Source organism: Heterocephalus glaber, unplaced genomic scaffold, assembly GCF_053883595.1.
Source record: "Heterocephalus glaber isolate CG9 unplaced genomic scaffold, H.glaber_assembly_v1.0 deba00001457, whole genome shotgun sequence".
NCBI lineage: Eukaryota > Metazoa > Chordata > Mammalia > Rodentia > Bathyergidae > Heterocephalus > Heterocephalus glaber.
Window position 1 is genome coordinate 41,306,067 of NW_028258305.1, and position 26,151 is coordinate 41,332,217.

Here is a 26,151-nt window from a genome sequence, read left to right on the forward strand (position 1 = left end):
CACCTCGCTTTCCCAAACTGCATCTGTCTGGAGACCACACTCAAAATCCCCATGAACCAGGAACTGGGAGGGGCAGTGTGAGTCTCTTCACTCTTACTTTGGAGACAATCTAACAAGCATGCTACATGTTTCTAAACCTGCAGAGACTAGAAGCAGCCCACTAGAAAGGGTAGAAGTGACTACCACATAAAGGGATGTTACCAGCAAAAACTGACATCTGACAGCAAGAGCCAAACTTTTTCTTAATTAAAATATAAAAATTTTAAAATGTTTTATCTTGCATATTCCTCATCAGAGAACAGGAATAAAAATCATTATGTACTGAGATAAAATAAAAATCATTATGCATTACTGGTTATTCAAAAGGAAAGAAAAGTGTCTATGAAAAGTACAAGATATCAAATTGATGGTGGGGCCAGGGATTTAGCTCAGTGGTGCCACCATCTGCCTCAAAAATACAAAGTCCCAAGTTCAATCCCCCATACCAAAAAAAACAAATTGATGGTGGGAATGCAAAATTGTATCATCTCAGTGCAACAATAGCCAACAAAATGACACAGACATTTGCCCTTTGATCCAGCAATCCTGCTTCTACCCATCAATCCCAACAATTCAGTAGCACAAATATGAGAAGGCAAATGAACAATGTTTATAATCACAAAAACGAAATTTTTTTAAAAATCCCAACAATGATCTACAGAGGACCATTTGAATAAATTATGGCACAGACATGTGGTAGAGTTCTATATGAAAAAAGAATAACAAGTATTTCTTTTTACTCCAATAAAATGATCTCTAGGAATATTGTAAGTGAATAAAGAAAAGTAGAAAAAAGTATCATTTCACTTACCTAAAAAATTGGCTCATACACACACACAGGCACACACACACACATATATATATTTGTTTATAATTTTTAAAAGCAAAGGAAGGATAAGCTATAATTATTTCATAGTTACCTATAGGAGAGGGATGAAAGAGTTAAGAGATTAAATAAAAGATAAACTTCTTTGCATATACCTTGATTTTTATATTTTACTCTGCAAACATAAACATTTCACATAAGTAAAAAACAAAACTAAGTAAAAAGTGATCCCCAGTGACCAAAAGTAAAATGAAACAAGAAACCTAAATGTATATACAAGTAGTAACATAAACCAGGCAGAAACTATTGCAAGTGGCTATAAAGTACAGTTACCCATCTACAAATCTGGAGTGGGATATGTTTTAAGAACAAAAAGAAAAGAACAACAACAAAAAAATTCAAAAAGATATAAACTATGTTTAGCAATCACTTGTTGGTAGATATTTTCTTCTAAGACTGTTCTGTGGTGCTATGGGGAAAGCAATTATTTTGGAGTCGTTGGTATGACATTTTCAAGTTGGGAGGAAGAAGGCATCCTTTAGTAAGATTGAGTAAAGCTCCTGGATCCTGTTAATCAGGAAATATTAGGATGAATTCATTATTTATTTGATCATTAAAAAATAATCCTCTACCCTTGCTCTGTCCACTGAAAAGACCTAGAAACAACAGCCAGTCCAAAGCAATGAGCTCCTGGCACCGAGTGTGAATCCAAAATCCCACTTCCTATTTAAAAGAACCAAAATCCTTGGAGAAATGGCTGATTCCAGACTTGAGGCGGGAAAGTATAATGTGGTCCTGGAACATCTGCTTGTTCTGGACAGCTGGAGGCTACCAAAGATGACTGGGTCTGTGTCAAAGGGACCCAGACACCAACATGAAGTGGCTCCACTGGTCACCAATGGGACTATCAGTATGCACAGGACCGCGGTAAACCGAAACCTTAAAGTTTGTTTCGATTCATATGGTCATGATGATAATAACAATTAAAACAACAACTCACTGATACCTTTGGAAGGTGCTAGAGATCCAATCCATTATTCTGAAAAGTGGTAAAGAAAACAAACATCTATCCCGCTTTCTACACAAACCATCTCTCAGGGTAGCAAATGGCTGATGAGGGGAAGAGTCTCTTTTCAGAAATGTTCTAGTTAACAAATGAAGACATAGTGATAGAATTTTAAGCATCACAACTTTGCAACCCCAATTTCATTAATGGTTCTTTAAAAATGAGTATCAATACTTGCTACCATTCCAAAAAGAAAGGAACTGACATTAGTCTGCTGTGATAAGGATACATAAGAGTGTACTTAGCAACAATAAATTAACTTGCATCTGATTGGGCTTCTAAGTCTCACGACAGGTGTAGAATACAAGGGGGGGGTGTGATATCTGCTGCTCACACTCGACACTCTCCCAGACTCTTCTTAGCTGTAAGTGGAAGGCGGCCCCTCCACTCTGGGACTTGGCTCTGGTCACCTGTTTGCCTCAGCACCTCCTCTACTATCTGGGTGGCAGACTTCTGCGGCTGCTGGGAAATGGGCCCCACATTGTTCAGGAACCAGAAGTTGGGTGCTGTCCAGGGGAGCCCCAGATGCTGGGTGTGGATGATCCTGTCCACATCGAAGGCTTTGGCTATGAGTCCCTTCGCCTCCTCTTCATTCATCAGCCAAATCTCCCGAAACTTCTCGTTGTCAATGAGAGCAAAATGCCTGTGAAGGAGAGTCACTGAGAGTGGCCAGCTGACCGCAAGGCCTAGCCACGGTCCACTCAGTGAGCAGCAGAGCAAGAGGAAGAACCATGGTAAATCCAGGACCTGGCCAAATCCCTGCCTTGAGGAAACAGAAGCCATCCCAACAATAGGCCAGAAAAAGCAAGAAGACACCCGAGAAGAGAGAGAGAAGGAAAGAGAAGATTCTTCATGCCTTGGGCAAACTCTAAAGAAGCTGGTGGGATGGAGCCTAATAAACCCCATGGCCACTAGGCCACTCTCAACTCTCTCTCCCACCCATGTCACCCACCTCTAGCCTAGGACCCAAGTCCCTAAAATACCTCATGGATTTCTGGAGCTCCTTGAACTGCATCATGAGACGTTTGTAATCTGCAGTCAGAGACTGATTCTCTTCCTGAAACTGCTGTATCTGCTTGGTGTATTTTGATCTCAGGTTGTTAAGGATATCATGCAGGCTGGTTAGAGGGGGAAAATAGTGAATTCGCAGCTAACTAGAAGGTATAAACAGAATTCCTTTCACCCACCTGACTCAGTTCCACAAAAAACTCAGAGTTGTTGGGTTGGAGCTGCAGAAGGGCAGAAAACCCTCCCACGTAGTCCCAAACCCAGGTCCTGCTGCGGTCCAGGAAAGAGCAAGGCAACAGGAGGCAATGGGATCTCCCATTTAAAATAGCCCAGAAACCCAGGCACAGCATGGGGGGGCCCTGCTCGGGGGTGTGACTGAACCTTCCACACCCCACCGTGAGGGTGTCTACCTCGGCCCAACCATGCATATTTAAATAATTTATCACAAGTATTTCATGGCCATGATCTAGATGCTCATTTCAACTCTGAAACAAAAAAAAATTCAAACTATACACTGCAAGCCTATGATATATGAATCCCCCATTCTAATGAGCTAATACTGTTTAACAGGTCCAGTAAGTCACTCATTCATTCCCCCCATTCATTCATTCTTTCACTTATTTATTCAGCCAGCATGAAATGCTTCTATTGAGCAAAAGATTTGCTTGATTACAAAGATGAATACTAGGATATTTTTTCAAACAAGGCACTGTTGGTCCAGTCAAAGAAAAAGATGAACATTAATAACAGTGAAGAGTGAAAAGTGCCATGGGAGAGCTTACGCAGCGTGCCAGAGAGCCAGGGGTGAGGCACTGACCCCACCCAGGCTTGTGGGGAGGAGAGCAGCCAAGTGCTCTGGAACAGCAAAGGACAGTTACCACCTGGCCAACAGCACTGTTAACCCCAAATGAGGCTGGGATGTAACTCAGTGGTGGAGCGCTCGCCTAGAATGCAGGAGGCCCTCTGTAGGTTCAACTTCCAGTGCCACAAAGAAAGGTGAGGAGGGAAAGAGAGAGGAAGGAGGGAGAGAAAAGTGGGGGAGAGAAGGAGGAAGGAAGGAAGGAAGGAAGGAAGGAAGGAAGGAAGGAATAGTTGATTCTAAAAAATAAAAAATTTACCTCTCCTAAGCATTGTTTGATTTCTGAAAAAAATCAAAAGGTGTCTTAAATGCAAATATTCATCATTCATATTTTCATCCTCAAGAAAATGTGAAAAATTTTAAATTAATCTCTGACAAAGAAAAATGTCCATTTTCTTAAATGTAGCACTTTAAAAGGCTTTCAAAACGTAGGTAAAAATGTAGAACTTTGGAAGGCATTTCCAGAAAATTTTAGAAGGCTTTCCAAGTACAGGTATGAAATGTTTTAAAGTAGTAAAAAAAAATAATAATAAAGTAGTAGCTGGGGATTTAGCTCAGTGGTGCTGTACCTGCCTGGCAAGTGCAAGGTCCTGAGTTTGATCTCTGGTATGAAGAAAGAAAGAAGAAAGAAAGAAAGAAAGAGAGAAAGAAAGAAAGGAAGGAAGAAAGGAAGGAAGTCATCCTACGTACATTGAGACCATAATGTTAAGTGAAGTAAATAAGACACACAGGCTTGAATATCACATGGTTTCTCATCTATGAGAAGCCCAATATATAAATAAAGTACAAAAGAAAAGACAATAAGAAAAATGGGGAGAGGAAAAAATGTTATTGTAATTCAGCTTGCAATGTATCTAAAAGAATACCTTGATTTCATATGAATTTCTTATATGTTTTTCATATTTTTTGGCCTGTTAGCCTGGCTATTAATCTGTATTTATGATAATTAACTTGATAAGGACTTATAAAATAAGTAAATGAATCTGACACTGGGAAAAAAAATTTTTAAGTTGGGGTAGAGAGCCAGGGGGAAAAGAATTGAGATGTTTTATGTACATGTACCAATTCCCCACAATAAATGCAATCACTATGTACTGCAAACATGTACTAATAAAAAAAAAATTTTAAATAGTCATCCCAAGTATTTTTTGCAATGTCATAGAGTCAAGGAGTTTCTATTTGTCATCTAATTATGAAAGCTAACACAACAAAAGTGAAGAGCAGGTACATACTGAAGGGAACAAGAGGGATTAGACACAAAAGAATGGCTACAAGAGGAGTTTTAAGCTCCTAAGGCAGAGAAGCTCAGCCAGTCCCAGAACCCGGAAGGAAGCTCCCCGGCTGCCATCCCAAGCTCCTAGACCAGAGAAGCTGAGCTGCATGGGTCCCAGAAGCACCCCCTCCATGGAAATGAGAAAACACATAAGCCTCAAAAACAGAGATCCAGATCACCTACAGCAACCCCAAAGGGAAACGAGATGGAACACTCTGATATTCAACCACCTGGACTCTCTGAACTGGCAACAAAAGAGGATCTGGGAAAAATGAAATCAGAAATAATTACTCAGATAACAGCAAAGATTTTGCTCATGGTGCAAGACATGATTAATAAATTGAGAGAGGACACAGATAAAAAAATAGAGGATCTGAGGAACAAGATGGAATCCCAACATAGGAAACAAATGGAATCCATAAAACAGATACAAAGAGATTTCCAAGAGATTAAAAACTCCATCGAAAGTTTGCACAGCAGAATGAACCAATGTGAGGATAGAATTTCACATATAGAAGGTAACATTGCAATTAGTGAGGAGGAAAAGAAAAATTGCTTTAAAATTGTAAGGGAACATGAGAAATCAATCCAGCAGCTGCTAGACGATGCAAAGAAGAATAACATAAGACTGATTGGAGTCAATGAAGAAAGAGGAGAGAGTGCAGGTGACATAAAAAAACTGTTCACAGAAGTGATGGCAGAAAACTTCCCAAGGAGGGGAAAAGAACTTGACATACAGTTAAGTGAGGCATATAGGACTCTAGCTAGCCTTAATCAAAAAAAATCTACACATCAGCATATAATAGTTAGGATTCCAGAAATCCAACAGAAGAACAAAATTCTACAAGCAGTGAGAGAAAAGAAACAAATCACATACAAAGGAAAGCCCATCAGAATCACAGCACACTTCTCAATGCAAACCCTCAAGGCAAGAAGAGCTTGGAGAGATGTATTTCAAGCCCTAAAGGAAAACAGCCTCCAACCCAGATTGATCTACCCTGCAAAACTATCTTTCAAAATGGATGGAGAAATAAGATACTTTCATGATAAAGAGCACCTCAGGAACTTCATGAATACCAAACTGGCACTCCAAAAAATTTTAGACAATACCCTAGGAAAAGACAATGAGGATCACAACCCCAGGAAACCCAGCAGAATGAATCCATTGGGTGTGACAAATTAAACGCAAAGGGGGAAAATCCAACAAAAAGAAAAAGTCATGACAAGGCTTTTAAAACTTTTAACTTCATCTCCCTAATGAGTGTATAATTCAATCTTATTATTGTACTGATTAGTATTTTTCTGATTCTAGAGTTGCACACCATTCCTTGTGCTATACTGGCTATTTATCATCTTCTTACATCTACATTTTAATTGGGTTGTCTATTAATGAGCTCTAAGAATTCTTTATATATTCTGCTCAGAGGTTATATGAATTGTAAATATGGTCTGTTTAAGGACCACCTTTCCTTTTATTGATGTCATTTAAAGTTCTAAATTTTGATGGAATCTCATTTATCAATTTTTTTCTTTTATACATCATGTGTTTTGTGTCCTAGGTAGTTCTTGCCTACCCTGAATTCATAAATATTTTCCCTTATAATTTCTTCTTAAAGTTTTATACTTTTAGGCTCTCTTATTTAGGTTCATGGATCCCTTCAAGTTATTTTCATGTATGGAAAAAAAGGGTTGAGGTTAATTATTTATGTACGGATACCAGGTGTTCTAGTGCCTTTTGCTGAAAACACTATCTCTTCCTCGGCTCTTGAATTGAGTTTATATTCTATAAAATGCTAATGTTAAATAATCTTTCAAAACTCAGTGGCCCATATATGTGTGGTTCTATTTCTAGATTCTCTGTTTTATTCCAAAGATCTGTATGTCTTTCCTTACACCAACACTGCCTTGATTACTGTAGCTTTAGAAGAAGTCTTAAAATTAGGTACTAAATGTCTTCCAACACTGTTTTTGTTTTTGTTTTTAACTTTTCTAGGTCCTTTGTACTCCTACATAACTTTTAAATTTCAATATCCAATTCTTCATTTATAACAAGTATACCCAGACCTGAATTTGTATATATACCTTGTGTTTTCCAATCCTGCTATATTCAAGTACAAGTTCTAGGGGCTCCTAGAGATTTCTTAGTATTTTCTCTGTAGATGATCATTTCATCTACATATAAAGATTTTGCTTCTGCTGTGCCAATCCTATCCTAGTTGTATCATTTTATTGCCAGACTATTTTGGTTTAGACCTATGTTTCAAAGTCTAATGGACAGATGAAGAGTAGGCATATCTGCCCTTGTTCCCCACCTTAGGAAGAAAGCATTGTATCTACTCCATTCATGTAAGTCGTTTTTGCTGGAAGTATGCAGTACATGTCTTTGATCTGTTGAGAAGGTTCTGTTCTACTTCTAGTCTCCTGATAGCTTTTACCATGAACAGTTGTAGAATTTAGTCCAATACTTTTTCTCCAACTAGTGACAGGATCATATGGCTTTTTCCTTTCCTCTGTTAAAATGATGACTTTTGGGGGTGGATCTTCCAATGCTGAACTAACACTGCCATCCCTATAACAAAACCACTTTCTACATCCTGCCAGATCTGACTTCCAATGGTTTGTTTTGTTAAACAAATTTCTATCTATGTTCATACCTTTTTCTTCTATTATCTTTATCCAGTTTTAGGATTAGCACAATGTTGAGTTCCTAAAATGAGGGGAGAAGTGTTCCTTCTTTTTTCTGCTTTAAATGTTTGATATAATTTAGCAGTTAAAATGTTTATGAGCCTGCTGTTGTCATATAGGTAGATTTTCAAGCTAGGAATATACTTTCTTTAATAGGTGCTATTCAAATTTTATATTTCCTCCAGAGTTAGTTTCATTAATTTGTCTTCCAAGGTACTTCTTAGAAGTTGTCAAATTTATTTCAAAAAAGATTTTTGTAATATGCTTTCTATATCCTTTTAAATTCTGTAAAATCTGTGGTAATGTCTCCTAGATCTTAATATTGTAATTTTAAAAATGTATAACTGATATTGTGTAACAGGAAGAAAAGGTCTAAAAGAGCAGGGGAATTGTGAGGGGTAGGGGAAGGGAAAAAAGGGAAAGGAAAAAATATGAGAAGAGGAAAAAATGGAAACAAGGTCTTTGCAAATAGGGAAGGGTGGAGGGGGTGAAGGGAGGGCAAGGGAAGGGGGAAAAAAAAAGAACGAAGAGACTCACATAATGGTACAAGATCCCAATGATGAATGTAACTGTATTTTTTTTTTTTTTTGGTACCAGGGACCGAACTCAGGACCTTGCACTTGCAAAGCAGGCAGCGGAACCACTGAGCTAAATCCCTGGCCCTGTAACTGTATTTTATACCTAAAATGTACCAATAAAGTTAATGGGGGAAAAAAAAAAAGAGGAGTTTTAACAAAAGTCCAGGTTCTTGGCACCTGGCTAGCAGCCAGAGACAAAGGAAGTGAGGCCAGAGAGCTGGGAACCTGGGAGTGGTTACATAGTTGCACAATGACAGTGATTTTCTAAACTGAACTGTCGTGTTGCCAGTTCCACATAAAGCAAAAAGGTAAGGTCAAGATTAGCGATATGAAGTTGGTAGTCACCAACCAAAAGACTGACGTTCGTGGCAGATAGACTAAAAATAAAAAGCAAAGAGGGAAGGGAAGGCCTGTGGTGTCTAGAATTCTTATGTAGATATTCCAGAAATATCAGGCAAGAAAAAGCAGAACCATCAAAGGAGACAGATAGCAACTAAAGTAAGAAGGAAAAACAAGTATTTCAAGTTCATGAAAACAAAGAAGCTAAGTTTAGTATCCAACTAAAACAGGATGAAGCCTGAAGAAAAGCCATGTGTTTGGCCAGAAGGGCACCACTGGTCTATTGTTGGAGTTTTTGCCCAATTCTGGGGTCATAGGTTGCCATGGTGTGAATGTGTCCCCTCCAAAGTCCAGGTGTCACCATTGTGATAGTGCTAAGAGGTGAGGACCTTTCCAGGCAACATTGTCCTAGCCTTTTGGGACTCACATCTCACCACAACTTACCCTGGGGCTGGGACGTGGAGCACCGGGTTTAATGTTTGTCCTTCTGGGTTTCGATCTTGCTTTGGTCCCTTTCCTTTTTATCCCCCTATTCCTCCCTTTTGGAATGAGAATGTTTACTCTATGCCAGTGATGGCAGACCTTTTAGAGACTGAGTGCCCAAACTGCAACCCCAAACCCACTTATTTATCACAAAGTGAGCACTGCAATACGGAAGTTTTAGTTTAGAAAGAAACAACTGCTACCCATGCTCAGCTGCTGTAGTGACTTGGTTCTCATGCTGACATAGACCGGCTCTGCATCCCCACTGCAGCACATGTGCCACAGGTTTGCCACCACTGTGCTATGCCAATGCATGTTGGAAGTATTTAACTCCCTTTGATTTTTACAGGGGCTCACACCTAAGAGTTTGCCTTGAGTCTCAAAGGAAACTTTGGACTTGGACTTTTCAGCAAACCTGAAACAGTTAAGACTTTGACAACTCTTACATTTTTCATGATGAGATGGTCATGAGCCTTCTGGGGACCAGGGGAAGAATGTTATGGTTTAGATCTAAAATGTCCCCCAAAAGCTTTATTTTATTCAGAGGTGGAGATTTTGGAAGGCAATTGGACACTATACTCATCAGTGGATGAATCCATTGATGAATTAATGGCTGAATGTGCTGTTAGAAGATGGGGCTAGGCATGGTGGTGCTTGCCTGTAATCCCAGCACTTGGGCCGCTGAGGCAGGGGGATTGCTGTGAGTTCAAAGCCAGCCTGAGCTACACAGTGAGACCCTGTCTCAAAAAAATAAAAAAGAAAAGAAAGAAAGAAAAGAAGACAGGGCCTGGTTGGAGATGGGCCATGAGGGGAATGACATAGAAAGGTGTATTCTTGTCCCAGGCGCCTCCCTTCTCTCTCTGTTTCTTGGTGGTCATGACATGAGCAGCTTTCCCCTGCCATGACCTTCCACCATGCCATTTCTGCCTTGGAGCCAGCTGACCATGGACTGAATCTCCAATCTGTGAGATCAATTAAACCCTTCTTCTGAGTTGTACGTATTGGATATTGTGTGCTAGCAAAAGAAAAGCTGACTAATATATAAGTTTTCTATCTCAGATAGACCAAGACAGAGGTCAAATTATGAACTATTGCAGGGAGAATGGTACTGAAAAGAATATGACAGTGAAAGCAGAAGAAAAAGCACCTAGAGAGAAGCAACAGGGCAGTGGAAGGGTTCTGTGGGCCGAGGGAAACTTGTCCAAGGCTGAAGTCAGAGTGAAGAGCTGGTAGAGTGGGCAGTGTGATGATGCCATTCCCCTCTCCTCTCTGCCCTGTGCACCAAGCCCCAGCACTGCCTCAATGCCTCATCCTGCCTCCCATCTTGCCAGCTGCGCCTTGGCCATCACGTGACCCACAACATTCTGGTTCTTGCCTTCTGCCTTCAGCGCTGTCCTTCTCCGCCACCACGTAGCACAGCCCACCCAGAGTCTCTTTTTGCCAATCCATGTCATTACACCCTTCACTATTGCACTTCTTTTTTTTTTTTTTTTTTTTTTTTTTTTGGTACCAGGGATCGAACTCAGGTCCTTGCGCTTGCGCAGCAGGCGGCGAAACCACTGAGCTAAATCCTCGGCCACTACTGCACTTCTTTGGGAAGCTTCCTCCCATATCTCCTTCTCACTGATCCCTCTCTCTCTCTCTCTCTCACCCCACCCCCTTCTATCTCTCTCCCTTCTCCCCCATCTAGTATCTAGTGTGGGCCATATGGGGGAATTTTTCCATAAGCAGTGCCTTTGCTCATTTCTCAGGTAATAAGGCTTAAGATGCCAGCTCATTTTTTTCAGTATCATTTTCTCTTATAAGTAACTATGTAAAGGTCAACTGGTATTTCTCTATATACCCAATATTTGTCAACCTACTAGTGGAAGAATGCTTAAGTAATACTATACTATTTTGGCTTTGAGAGAAAATCCTCAATTCTGTCTTCTTTAAACAAGATACTTTATTCTACTCTAATCTTCAGAGCCCAACACAATGCTCTGGAACTTAGGTAATTCTTAAAGGAAGAAAGGCAGGAGGTGAGAAGGGAGGAAAGAGGAAGAATGAGTGAGAAATTCTGAGAAATAGGTACCTTTCAGTGAGCCACAAAAGCAGATTGGCACATTGAGATGAGTAGTTGTGTTGGTATTATTTGCAATACCAAAAGATTAGAAAGCATCTACATGTTCATCAGTAGAGACTGTTTAAATAAGTCATAGTCCACCTATGCTGTGGAGTACTAAGCAGCTTAAGAAATAATGTGAAAGCTCTCTGTGAACTACAATGGAAAGATCTACAAGATATAGAACAGTTCTTACAGAAGCCATACTTGTGTGAAGGCAGAGGCAGAATTAAAATATTTACTTGACTTCCTATATGCATAAAGAAATTCTGGGCCAGCAGTTTAGCTCAGTGGTGCCAGAGCCTGCCTGGAAAATGCAAGGTCCTGAGTTCAATTCCCGGTTCCAAAAAAAATTCTGGAAAAAACAAATAAGTGTTCTAGAGGTAGGAAAGGGGAACAAGATAGAAGATGGGAGAAGGACTTTTTGCTGAATATTCTTTTCAGGGGAGGAAAGAGTAGAACCACTTGAATATGCTGTATTTTCCAAAAAACTTTTATTAGAGTTGTATATGTTAATGGGTTTCTCCTCCGGGAGAGAAAAGTACATATACATCCCTGTTCTGAGCATAAAAGGGTCCAGAAGAAAGATGCTCTACGTGCTTGCTTACCGATTGATCTTCCTCTTCTGCTGGGATTTAATCACTGTGTTTTCCTCATCTCTCTTCTTCAGCACCTGCAAGTTGTACTCTAACTTCTCTTGGTTTAGTTGGTACGTTGCTTTCATCTGCTGAAGCTGCTGCTCAAGAATCTAAAGTTTAAAAAACAAAACAAATACACAACTAATTGGCTCTGGTGTAATTGTTGCCTGAAGACCTTGACAGTGTGTTCCAGTCCTGCCAGAAGATTCTTAGGGACGAGTGCTTCAGCCTGGATTCTCAGACATTTTACCAGTAGAGGCAGATTAAAGGCCAATTAGACTTAAAAAAAAAAAAAAAAAAAAAAAAGCCAATCCTCCACAAGCTGAAACCTGCATAGCCAAAGCCTGAGAAAGAGCACTGTTAAAGCCTGCAAGTCCAACTAACTCTGGCACTTCATACCAGCCCTTATAGAGATAACATCATGAAAAATAGTATTGCTTCAAAAACTTGAAATTTCTCCACTTTGATCTTCCAGAATGGCAGTATTAGTGTTAAGCAAACCATGTGTAGGTCAGGGACAGATAAGCAAGCACCAAGAACAAGAAGTAACACACAGGTAGGCACAGGGTGTCATGGAACCAATGAGAAGGGCACTTTACTTGGCCTTGAGGAACAGGGAAGTATCCTGGGGAGGCATGTCTGCCTGAGACATGGAGAATGGGCAGGAGTTCCTCAGGTGACACTGAGAGGAGAGCGCTCTGGAGAGAGGAAATGGCATATCTAGAGACACAGAGGAAAAGGGGAGACAGAGTGTCTTGGGGACACCATGTGCAGCTTAAAATGTGAGACACGATGCAAGGAATGGTCAGAACTGAGGCTGACTGAGCCAGGCCCTTAAAACTGTGAATATAAAACATTATCCAGAAGTCCATGATGCCACTAAAGATGGCAAGCGGGAGAGGGAAATGATCAGCCCAGGCCCTGCAGAAAGATCACTCTTGACAATTTGTGAAAAAAAAGATGAGAAGCAAGGCTGGGGGCCTTTCCTGAGTGGAACGTAGGAATGGCGAAGGCAATTAAGTGCAATCACATCTCAACAAAACAGCAAGCCTCACTTCCAGTCTCCTTCCCCCAGCCTACAGATTCCTGCCAAGGAAGAAACAGTGGAAGTGATTCCAAGCAGTGATCACAAACCCCCTCAACAAGGGTAGCTTCTAGGAGGTGACGCAGAGCAGAATAAAGGCAATGACACACAACCTGGGTGTGGTGGTGCACACCTTAATCCCAGTGCTTGCAGGCTGAGACAGGATGGTGGCAAGTTCAAGCCCAGCCTGGGCAACTCAGTGACTTAACAAGATCCTGTCTCAGAATTTAAAATATCCTTATATGCTTTCCGTTGTAAAAACTTTTCCTGATTGAAATAGCAAATTTTATTTTGAAAATTTGGAAATTACAGCAAATGGAAAAGCAGAGGTCACAGGGGAGAAAGGAGAGGAAAAACTGCCTGTAATTTCAATACCCAAAGGCAATTTCTGTTAATATAACTGCATGTTTCCTTCCAGTGTTCTTTGCATCAAACTAGGCCTATAATTTTATATCCTATACTTCTCCCTTACTATTATCACATAGGAATTTTCTGAGCTGTGCATATTGCATGTCTGTAATCCCAACACTCTTGGAGGCAGAGGCAGGAAGATTAAAAGTTCAAGCCCAGTCTGTTAGCAACTTAGTGAGACCCCATCTCAAAATAAAAAATAAAAAGGGATGGAGTGCAATACAAAGGTCCTTGGTTCAATCCCCAGTACGGCCCACACACACACCTGTATTAATGAAGTTTTATTAACATTAATTTAATGGTGCATAATACTCTTATCACATATGAAATATTTGTGCTCACCATGTATCAAAATATTTTACATTTACCTATAGTTATATATTTATGTCGTGTTAATACTTTTCACAGCTATAAAATAAGGCTGGCATCAATTGTATATAAAACTCATTGGGTATTTTTATTTCCTTAAGTCATTTCTTAGAAGTGAAATGACAAGAACAATTGAAGGTTTATGCTCTCACTGGGCAACAGTGCAATCCCAGCTCACCACACATACTGGCACCAAGCACTGGTCAGGGCCAACCTTGAGCAGGTGCTTGAGTGGGTCAGGGTGCTGCCAGAAACTGCACCCAGCCCTTGCCAAGCATGTCTAACATTCAGGCTTGACATTTCTGACATTTACAAGAGATCACAGAGCCTGTGGAAGCTGCTGATAGCACAGCCTCAGTTCAGGTGAAAAGATCTGGGCTCTGTCTCTTATCTGAAATGAGAATTGGAGCCCACAGGAAGAGTGAAAAGAGGGACCTCAGTGCAGAAGAGGAAGGTGGCAAATGGCACTTTCTCTCTGAATCTCGGCTCATGATGTGAGAGAAGTGGCTCAATCCTGCAGAAGCACAGTAACTACTGGTGATTCTAGAGGCCTCCATGGAGAAACACACCAGTGGAAAAGAGAGCAGTGGATGCTGTGGGGTGCAGTAACTAATGAGTGATTCCAATCCAATGAAGGATATGGTTAGTGAATCTGGAGTAAATACCAATTTTTAAAATGTAGAGAAGCTTAGGAAAATGATGGAAACCATGAATGCCCAACAAAGGAAAGAAATGGAATTCATGAAACAGACTCAGAAATCCAGGAGAATAAAAAACTTATTGAAAGTATATGCAGCAGAATGAACCAATCGGAGGACAGAATATCAGATCTAGAAAACAAGTTTGCAGTTAGTGAAAATGAAAAGAAAGATTTCTTTAAAATAGCAAGGAAAAGAAAGGAGGGACAAGAAAAAAGAATAGAAGGAAAAATGGAAACAAAGCTTTTATAAATGAGGAGAAGAGGAAGTTGAGGGGGTAATTTAAAAAAGAAGTAAGATGTATCATGCACAGGTACAAATTCTCTATGATGAATATCATTGTGTATCTAAAATGTTTTGCAAAAAAAAATAGCAAAGGATGATGAAAAAGCAACACAACAGCTACTAGATGGTGTAAAGAAGAATAACATAAGATTAATGGGAGTAAATGAAAAACTGGGAAATACTACAAAAGACATAAAAAACCTGTTCACAGAAGTAATGGCAGAAAACTTCCCAAATATGGAAAAAGAATATGACATATAGATAAAAGAGACATATAGAACTCCAATTAGCCATGATCAAAAAATCTACACCAACACATATAATAGTCAAAATTCCAAAAATTCAACACAAGAACAGAATATTTAAAGCTGTTAGAGAAAAGAAACAAATCATCTATAAAGAAAAGCCCATAAGAATCACAGCAGACTTCTCAACACAAACCCTCAAGTCAAGGAGAGCTTAGAGAGAAGTATTTCAAACTCTAAAAAGAAAAAACAGCCTCCAACTCAGATTGATGTACCCTGCAAAACTATCTTTCAAAATTGATGGAGAAATAGGATAATTCCATGACAAAAATATCTGAAGAAATTTATGACCACCAAACCAGCACTCCAAATGTTCTGAAGGACATTCTAGAAAGAGATAATGAAGACTACAGCTTCGTGAACCCCAACAGAATAAATCCACCAGGCTAGGCAAACAACTAAACAGAGGAGAAAGAAAGAGAACCAACAGGAAAATTATTTGACAAGGATAAGTCAATATATGTCAGTTATAACCATCATTGTAAATGGCCTCGATTCATCAATCAAAACAAATGGGTTGGCAGAGTGCATCAAGAAACAAAATCTAATAATATGCTGTGCACAAGAAACACATTTAACTCAAAAAGAAATTCACAGACTGAAAGTCAAGACTAGAAAACAGGACCAGGGATTTAGCTCAGTGGTTTTGCCACCTGCTGCACAAGCACAAGGACCCAAATTCGATCCCTGGTACCAAAAAAAAAGAGAAAAACTGACTTTGGGGCCAGGGATTTAGCTCAATGGTTCCATTGCCTGCCTTGCAAACACAAGGACCTGAGTTCAATCTCTGGTGCCAAAAAAAAAAAAAAAAAAAAAAACAACCAGAGAAACATCCAACCAAAAAAGAGAACTATAAGCCAATTACCTTAATGAACATAGACACAAAAATCCTCAGTAAGATACTGGTAAATAAAATGCAGCCAATCATCAAGAAGATTATACACCATGACCATGTAGGACTCATTCCAGGGATGCAGGGATGGTGCAACATATGTAAATCAATAAATGTAATACACCACATTAACAGAATGAAGGACAAAAAGCACACTATCAGGGGCCGGGGATTTAGCTCAGTGCTTCCGTTGCCTGCCTTTCAAACACAAGGACCCGAGTTGATCTCCAGTACCAAAAAAAGTACACTATCATTTCAATAGATGCAGAAAAAGCATATGACAAAGCCCAACACCTATTCATGATTAAAAACCCTACAGAAAATTAGAATACATGGTCTTTATTTCAATATGATAAAAGCCATCTATGACAAACCAACAGCCCACATATTAAATGGTCAAAAATTGAAATTTTTCACTCCAAAATTAGGAACAAGACCACTATCACCACTTCTGTTCAATATAGTTCTGGAAACATTAGTGAGAGAAATTAGACAAGAGAAAGAAATAGAAAGAATAAGGATAGGAAAGGAAAAAGTTAAATTATCATTATTTGCAGATGACACAGTATTCTGCAAAGAAGATGCCAAAAATTCCACCAAAAGACTTATAGAATTAATAACCAAATTTGGTAGCATAGCAGGATACAAAGTCATCACTCAAAAATCAGTAGCATTCCTATACACAAATAACAAACTCCCTGAGAGAGGTTAGGGAAACAACACCTTTCATAATAGCATCAAGAGAAATGAAATACTTAGGAATCAATCTAACCAAGGAAGTAAAAGACCTGTACACTGAAAACTGCAGAACTCTGAAAAAGTCAATCGAAGAGGATACAAGAAAATGGAAAGATATCTCCTGTTCTTGGATAAGAGAACCAATATAGTGAAAATGAACATACTTCAAAAATTGTTATACAGATCTAATGCAATCTCAATCAAAATACCAATAAGCATACCTCACAGAATTAGAGAAAACAATCCTAAAATTCACTTGGAACCAACAGAGACGTACAATAGCAAAAACAGTCTGGGCAACAAAAGCAGGGCAGGGGGCATCATAATCCCTAACTTCAAATTATACTACAAAGCCACCATGATAAAAACAGCATGGTACTGACCCAAAAAACAGACCTGAGGATCAATGGAACAGAATAGCTGATGTAGAAACAACTCCAAATACACTCAGCCACCTTATCTTTGACAAAAACACCAAACACCTTCTCTGGAAGAAAGACAGTCTCTTTAATAGGTAGTGCTGGAAAAACTGGCTTTCCATGTGCAAAAGATTAAAATTAGATCTATATCTTTTACCATGCACTAAACTAAAATTGAAATGGATCAAAAATCTAAATATTAAAACAGAAACACTAAATCTGCTTGCAGATAGAATAGGCAGAACTCTTGAAGACATAGGTGTGGGTAAAGACTTTATGAACAAAACCCCAATCACACAGAAAATATTACAAAGAATCAACAACTGGATCTTATTAAAAAGATTTTGCACAGCAAAAGGAACCACCAACAGAGTGAAGAGACAACCTACAGAGTGGGAAAAAATTTTTGCCAGCTATAGCTCAGACAAAGGACTACTATCTACAATATAGAAAGAACTAAAAAACTCAGACTTCCCAAATTTAAAGACCCAATCCAATCATGGGCATCTGAAATGAATACACTTCTCAGATGAAGAATTACAAATGGTAGATAAATATATGAAAAAATGTTCAACATCACTGGTCATTTGAGAGATACAAATTAAAACAATATTGAGATTTCATCTGACTCCAGAAAGAATGGCTCTTATCAAGAAATCAATCAATAACTAATGCTGGCCAGACTGGAGAAAAAGGAACCCTTCTCCATTGTTGGTGAGAGTGTAGAATGGTACAACCTCTGTGGAAATCAGTATGGAGATTCCTCAAAAAACTAAAACTAGAGGTTTCAATTGACCGAGCTATTCCCCTTATTGGTGTGCTCCCAAAAGAATTAAAAGCATCATACCACAGCAATATATGCACACCATGTTTATAGCAGCACAATTTGTAATAGCTAAATCTTGGAAATAGCCCAATGTTAATCAACAGATGAGTGGATAAAGATGTGGTGTTTTTCATACAATGGAGTACCACTCTGCCATAAAGGATAAGCTTGAGACATTTCTAGCTAAATGGATACTCCTTGAAACCATACTCTTAAGTGTAATAAATTTGGCACACATGTTTAAATATCACATTGTTTCTCTGGTGTGAGAAACTTAAAAAGCAAATAAGGTCCAAAATGTATAATAGATATTGGGGTATCTATACCCCAGTAGAAGAAAATGTTAAAATGGGAAGGGGAACACAGAAGGGAACATAGAGGGAAAGGAAGGAAGGAAGGGACCAAAAAAAAAAGAATAGAAGTTTAAAAATGGAAACAAAGCTTTTGTAAATAAGGAGGGGAAGAGGAGTTGAAGTGAGGGGAGAGAAATGGGAAAAAAGAACAATGAAGATATATTATGAACAGATACAAATTCCCTATCATTAATGTGATCATTATGTATATCTAAGATGTAGCAATACAATTAATTTTTTTTAAAACTCAGAACTAAAGGAATTCGTCCTGTCTTTTTCTTTGCAAACTGAAGGAATTTAAATCTGTGATGGTTTCATTGTCCCCCCCCAAAAAAAAAATTCACCTGATTGTTTTAATTTCCATTTCTTTGCTTGCCCATGTTTGCATATTTATTTCCTCCTGTGGCAAACATTTGCTGCTGTTCTTCACTAGAACATTCCTGGAGGACCAGTGCCTGGAGGAACTAGCAATGCAGCAAACACCAGGTGCTCGCTCGCCCTGGCCACAAGGTCCCAGAAGCAAATTAGCCTCCTCCTGGCTCCATGATGGACCAGTTTACAAAGCTAACAATGGCCCAGGTCTCAGGACAAAGTGACGTCACTTACACTGCTCATCATTTGTTTTCACAACAATGTCAGGACTAGGGACTCTATTGCTAATTATCTCAGGTTTTAATCTCAACACATAGTCATCCTGATTGCTTTATATTGACTATAGTTTTATATTTTAAATTTTTTAATGACTGTGTTAAGTATCTGTACTTATTCAATTATCTAAAGAGTTTGCCAAGTTGAACTATATGCTCCCCAAAACCAGTGGGCAAACATGACGTTTGGTTTTTGTGAATAATTTATGGAGCTCACAAACTAACCTGCCACCAAAGCGCTTCAATGTGAAGGTGACACAGGTGTCACCCGTGAGTCCTCTTTTGCCTGAGCAGTGGGGCTTTCCTGCGGCTGCTTCTGGGGCCATCTCCTGCTCACCAGGTGGCTTAACAAAGCAGCTGCCCTTGCTGCTGACTCCAGAGAAGCTGCTCGACCCCAGGCTCCACTCTGGAACCAGTAGACCGGCAGCTTCACCTATGGCCCACACCCTCCATTCCCCCTTTTGACGGTTTCTGCCTCTTTCTTCCTTGCTTTTCTGCACAGTTTGCCTAGCTGGCTTCCTTATTCCATGGATGATAAGGTCCTTGAGGGCAGGGAGTCTATCTTGTTTAATCTCTGAGCTTTGCATAATGAAAATTACCAATATTTGCTCAATAAATAATATTTCTGTGGTTAATTCTATATTAAAGCTCCTAAATGTGAACTGGGCCGTTTTATATTTTAAATGAGAAAGAAGGAAGCCATTATTTTTCCTGTATCAAGAACTAAAGTAAGTGTTTCTAGCAGTTTTATTTTGGGCTGGGCGGGGAGTGGCAAAATCTCTTTCTAGTGCATAATGTTTACAGGTGCCTTTTTGCTCCAATCTTTAAGAACATGACCTTTACTAGCAGTAAGTACTTGAAAATGTACATTATTTTCTCCCACTTTACTCATCCAACCAAATCTATATATGTAATGGATCTTCCTGGTTTTGTGGTTGTTTTGTAAGAACTTCAGTTAAGTACTTTAGAACCAATAGAGTGCTATGAATTAGTTGGAAAGAACAAATTCGTGACATGGACCTACAAGACGTATCTTCTTAACAAAAGCCCACTTCTGACTTGATTGTCCAGGGAGAGAATGCCTAAAGGGTTCTGTAGTAAAGTGCAGTTCACCAGAACAGTACAGGAACAGTCCCTGATTGACAGTTCTGTTCCCCTGAAAGGTAAGTGTGTGCCCCTCGCTTCCCCCTGAAGTGGGGAAGCACTGTGATGCAGATGAGCTCCACCCCCTTTCTCTGGACAGCGTCTCCTCCTGCCTGCCTCCCCCAGTGCACTCTCCACCTTCAGCCCCTTGGGACAAGGCCAGCCAGGACAGCTGTGTCCCCAGCTCCAGCCCCATGCCCCCTTCCTGTCTAATCTCACCTCCCCTCCTTCCTCCCAGCTCCCCATGTCCCAGAATTTTGTTTGTTTGTTTGTTTGTTTGTTTTGGTACCGGGGATTGACGCTTATGCAGCAGGTGATGAAACCACTGAGCTAAATCTCCGGCCACCATGTCCCAGAGTTTTTGTCTTTACTTGAGTAGCTGAACATCTGAAAGGTCCCATACATCTCCCTGTTTGAGGCCAACACTGTGATTCTGTCACATAAATTATCATAAAACCAAGACAAATTCAGAGAGCTTGACAATAGTCATTTTCAGGAAAACTGCAATCTATACGGCCCACAGAATAATGCTGCCCTCTAAGACAGTAAGTTCTCTGTCAGTGACTCTCATTCCACAATGCTAATATGACAGGGGCCCAGGAACATTCTCAAGACTGGTAAATACATTTGTAGTCCAATGGGACTTTACAAATAGCACTTCCTGATATAAAGCCACAGGCAGAGTGAGAACTGAGCGTCTAGCCAAGGTATGCGGAAAAGCTTTAATCTAACATCCAGGCTACACAGAGACTGAAATGACTCAGCTGTGCCTGAATAACAAGACTGCATCACAGCTACATGTAATTAGAGATGCATTTCTTAAAACTGGTGTTGAATTGCAGGTGGAAAGCACTTTTGAAACCAGTCTAATCTCCTTCGGCAAGAATCCTTAGGCACTGAAGACAGACGGGTGATTCGGCCTGCAAATACCTAATGAGATAAAGAGGATGCTTGGTGTGCGGTCTCCCTTTTCTGCACTGGATAGTTCTGTTAAAAGTCTTTCTGACGGTAGTCAGAATCTGCCTTGCTGCTGTTTCCAACCACTAGTTGGGATCTGTGTGATATAAGGCGCAGGACTGAAGTGGGTTTGTCGAGTACTTGAGAAGAAGCCCTTTGGGCTGGGGATTTAGCTTAGTGGTTCTGCAGCCTGCCTCACAAGTAGAAGGACCCGAGTTCAATCCCCAGTACCAAAAAAAAGAAGCCCTGTCTCAGCGTCATTTTCCCCACGTATAAAACGCTGTTAGTGATGTTAGCACACGAGTTAGAGATACTGTACATTAAATGTCCTGAATATCAGAGACACCCAGCAGACAGTTGCTGGTCTCAGCAGTAGCGGACCTCGCTGTAGGCCTGAGACACAGCTAATTTGTCCCAGGGACACTTTACATTTGTCAGTCTCGAAATCCCAATTCTTCCTTGAATGCTCACATGTCCTACCTCCAGACCCCGGCACCGTCTTACAGATCTCCTCTGCTGGTTTCCTATAGAAAATGCTCCTCAGGGCTGGGGGTGTAGCTCAGTGGTACAGAGCTTTCCTATTACATGTGAGGCACTGGCTCTGTTCCCAGCATGCAAGAAAGAGAGAGAAGGAAGGGAGGAAGCGGGGAAGAAAGGGACAGGGAAGAATGAGAGAAAAACAAGAAAGAAAAAAGGACGAGAGAAAGAAGGAAATAAGCAAGCAAGCCAGGCATGGCGGCAGGAGGATAGAGTTCAAGGCCAGCCTAGACTACATAGTGAGACTCTTGTCTCAAAAAAAAAGTCTGATTTGGTGGCACATACCCATAATCCCAGCACTCTGAGAGGCTGATGTAGGAGGATCATAGTTTAAGCCCAGCCTGGGAAATTCAGTGACTAGCAAGACCCTGTCTCAAAATATTTTTTAAAAATGTTTTAAGGGCTGGAACGTAGCTCAGTGAGAAGGCTCTGAATTTAATCCCCAGTACCAAGAAAACAAAAGGAAGGAAGGAAATGCCCCTCATATATATCCTGGCCATGGCCATGTGTTCCTCCAGATACGAGCACGGAAAAGAAAGCAGACATTAATAAATACTTGGTGAGTGGGCTGCCTCTGGAGTTCTGTGGGTAGCGGCCCTCAGCACTCGGCACCCGCCAGCCACCCAGACCCTGCGAGAGGGCGCCTCGCACCTGCACATCCTGCTCCAGCTTGATCTTGATGATGATGTACTCTTCACAGTCCCAGATCCGCTGCTTGTTCAGCTGCTGCTCGTATTCCTCCACTCTCTTCATGCGGTTGACAAGGTACTCCAGCTGTGTTGCAGGAAACCAGGGGGAAGTTAGGGACCCTCCCCACCCCAACTCAGCCCTTCCAGCAGCCTGAGAAGCGTGGCCCAGGTAAGGATTGGAAGTCCCGTGGTTGGGGACGTCTGGTGGCTTTCAGCAGCGCCAAGGCTCTGATCTCTTGGATCATGGCCTGCATTGCTTACGGGGCCCTCGATCCAAACACTCAAAGAGGAACATTCCATCGGAGCCTGAACACATACCTTGCAATCATTGATATTTCTAAAACATTCCTCTGAGTCTTGGTCAGAACCCTTTTTTATTCCCTACCTCTCTGAAATAAAGTGGGAATCCCATACCCTTTAAAATACCTTCTTGGGCCATGAGTATCCAGGGCTGGGGTAGATACCCAAGGAGAAAGTGGCAGGACCATGGAAACCACGGCGGGTTGCAGAGGTGGTTGGTGCTCGCCCCTGAGGGGGACACCCTCACCTGCCAGGCCACAGAAGCCCAGTAATGAATGCCCGCCCAGCAACCCTGGCCCGGATAGGAAAGGCTGGCCAGCCAGTCACAGGGGAGTCGCCCTGGACTGCACCTGCCCCTCTTTACCTCCTTGGTGCTGTGAGCCTGCAGCGCCCACTCCCATTTCTTCTTGTTGCTGGTCAGCAGCTCCTGTCGTTCCGCCTCAAAGGCTTTCTATGACCAGGAGGGGAGAAGGCCCTGTGTCTACTTCCAGTAAGCAAGTCCCATCAGGATCAAAGAAATTTTAGATAACCACACTAGTGCTGCATCACCAGCCATAAAGACTAAGTCACACCCAGCCACAGACCACCCAAACTTCATGCAGCCGAAGGGCTACAGGAGTTGTATGGAGATTAAGTGTTAGGAAGTCTATACCTGGCATGAATTTAGAGGGGAAATTCGCCAACAGAGGCAAGGAACTGGAGGAAGACCAAGGCAGTCGTGGGGTAAACTCGACCTTGGCGGCCAACTAGAACATGGGTTCAAGTTCAAGGTCCTGATTCCTGAGTCCTGTCTGGCACTCCCTTCCCCATTGCCCCATGCCAATTGCCATAAATAAACAAAACATGGCTCCCATACACCTATGGTTGTGGAGTCCTAACCGCCCCCTTTCACTCCTCATTCCTGTCTTATTTTCTTTATTTGTGGTTTTTTGGGGGGTTTTTTTTGGTACCGGGGATCGAACTCAGGACCTTGCACTTGCGAGGCAGGTGCCGGAACCACTGAGCTAAATCCCCAGCTCCTGTCTTATTTTCTCTCAAAACACTTACTACCACCTGTCAAATTATACAGCTACTCATGTATTTGTTTATCTCCAGCTATCTCCGAGTAGAATACGGGCTCCACTGGGGACCTTGCTTTGTTCACAACTGCACCCTGGGCTCCTGGAACAGTGCCTGGTATATAGCAGACACTTGGTGGTTACTTGAATGAGCAGATGAGTGAGCGAATAAATGAACAACACCCGAGAGGAGAGACAGAAATCAGAAGACAGACATCTGGGTCCCCGCTTCCATCATTAGGACCTCCCCAGGGGGTTCCCAGATGCAGAAAGCAATCTATTCACACCCCTTGCCTCGATGTGAAGGAGCTCCTGGCGGAAGGCTTTCGTCATGCTCTTCACTTGCTCCTCCATCCTCTCCAGAAGCAGGGAGATGTCATCTGCCTGTTTCTTCAAGTCCTTCACATACTGGTCATCCTTGATTTTTAACTCCTTGAGAATAACATGAGATCATAACATGAAATGAAATAAATCAGACACCCAAGCTTAAACAGTGCGTGGTGTCTCTTATAGGAGAAACCCAAAGTTTAAATAAAGAGCACAATAAAAGGTAGAGAAAAGGAAACAGGGAAATTGATCTTTTGCAAATGGGGAGGGACCAAGAGGTGAAGGGAGGAGGAGGAGAGGGTGGGGAATTAAGATGCGTCATCCACACATACAAACTCCCTTCAGTGAAGGTAACTGTGATGCATTGCAAACACGTACCAATAAAATTAAAATTTAACAGAGAATAGCATGTACAAAGTTGGTCCCAAACTGTGACAGAACACAGATGCCAAGCACATACCCCCTGGTCCCCTCCATCAGAAACTGTAAACACTAAGGATGAAACTGTACAAAGCAAAGAATGGCCCCAGCAGTCTTTGGAGGCGTGGAGGAGATCACAGGTGGATGGCCTGGAACAAGGTCAGCTCAGGGTAGCAGGAAACGGGCTCACAAGATCAGACCCCTTGATTATCACTCACGGTAAATCTCCCTGCAAGACCCCAGGAAGCCTAGTGTCCCAGCTAAGCAGTCAGCGTCCAGATCTAACACCAGGCCACATCTATGCAGACTAAGTTCCATTCCTCAAGCAAGAACATAAAATCTGAAACAGCGTTTCCTATAAAATCACATCTTTCTATTAGAGAGCCAATGATTCTAAATTACTACCATGCTTTTTCTTTTTTTTTTTGGTACTGGGGATCGAACTCAGGACCTTGCGCTTGCAAGACAGACAGCAGCACCACTGAGCTAAATCCCCAGCCCTACTAAGTTTTTTCTACCAGGTACAAATTTATTTCTAGGCATGGTGGTGCCCACCTATAATCCCGGTTACTCAGGAGGCTGAGGCAGGAGGATCACAAGTTCAAGGCCAGCCTGGGAAACTTTGTGAGATTCTGACTCAAAATAAAATTTTAGAAAGGACCAGGGATGTGTGAGTGCGAGAGAGCGATATAAATGTTGACAAGGATGTGGAGAAATGGGAACCTTCATGTACTACTGGTGGGAATATGAACTGTGTGATGAGCATGGAAGAGTATGGAGATTCCTCTAAAAATTGAAAATAGAAATACTATAAAATCTAATAATTTCAGTTTTAGGTATATACCTAAAGGAATTCAAAGTAGAATCTCAAAGAGCTATGTATACACACACATGTTCACAGCAATATTATGCACAACAGCCAAGAGGTAAAAGCAACCTAGATGTCTACAGAAAGATATGATAAAGAAAACAGTAATAGATAAAGTTATATGCATATTGTGCAACCTTGAAAAAGGAAAAAAATCTGTTAAATGCTACCACATGGGGTACATTATGCTAAGCAAAGACAGCGAGTCACAAAAGGACAAATACTGTACGACTCCACTCACTACTATCTAGCACTACTAAGAAACTACTATCTAAAGTAGCTAAAACCATAGAAACAGAAAACCAAAAGTTGGTGACCAAGGGCTGCAGGGACGGGGAAAGGGAATTAGTATCTAACAGAGTTTTAGTGCTGCAAGATGAAAATGTTCTGGAAGTCTACTGTGCAACAATGTGAATACACTAATGCTACTGAACCAGACATTTTAAAAATGGTGAAGGTGATCAATTTAATAGTGCACGGTTTTTACCATTAAAAAATAATTAAAGAAAGAAAGTTGATCATTTGAGTCATGCAGCATTCTAAGTAATCAAGTACAGCCTTCACATGTTTCCATTCAGGAAAAGCAGACCAGAGATCCAGCTCAACCCTGCAGCCAGACCTGCTCGGCTAGGGCAGAGCACCCGGGCCTCTTGCCTGCTGCAATTCACTGATGAGCTTGTTCTTGTCTTCTATCAGCCCAGCACAGTGCAGCTGCTGAGTAGTGAGCATGTCCCACAGCTCCTGGGGAATCCGCTTCTGTCTGCCCTCTTTCCACTTGGCAGTGATTTCATCAAATTTGTCCTGGCTGGTCTTGACTTCGTTCTCCAGCTTCTCGATTCTGAAAACGCAAATGCCAGCCGCTCCAGAGGCTGCCTTGCAAGTGCGGGCTGGTTTTCCACTGCCTGGGGTGCACAGTGCACTGCAGTA

General features: G+C 41.2%; 1 protein-coding gene across 4 annotated transcripts in view; it reads right to left on the bottom strand.

Annotated features, from left to right (window-relative positions):
* The window catches only part of Drc1 (dynein regulatory complex subunit 1), a 66,295-nt gene that overhangs the window by 6,648 nt on the left and 33,496 nt on the right, over positions 1–26,151 (bottom strand). For all 4 annotated transcript variants that reach the window (XR_002392816.2, XR_002392820.2, XR_002392819.2 and 1 more), the window contains 7 exons: positions 25,879–26,062; positions 23,904–24,041; positions 22,916–23,002; positions 22,214–22,336; positions 11,869–12,008; positions 2,915–3,049; positions 2,342–2,574 (listed from right to left, as the gene is read on the bottom strand). Coding sequence is in view for 1 of the 4 variants with exons in the window: in XM_004839139.3 (XP_004839196.2) it covers positions 2,342–2,574; positions 2,915–3,049; positions 11,869–12,008; positions 22,214–22,336; positions 22,916–23,002; positions 23,904–24,041; positions 25,879–26,062 (1,040 nt within the window). In the remaining 3 variants the exon portion in view is untranslated. The remainder of the gene's footprint in view (positions 1–2,341; positions 2,575–2,914; positions 3,050–11,868; positions 12,009–22,213; positions 22,337–22,915; positions 23,003–23,903; positions 24,042–25,878; positions 26,063–26,151) is intronic.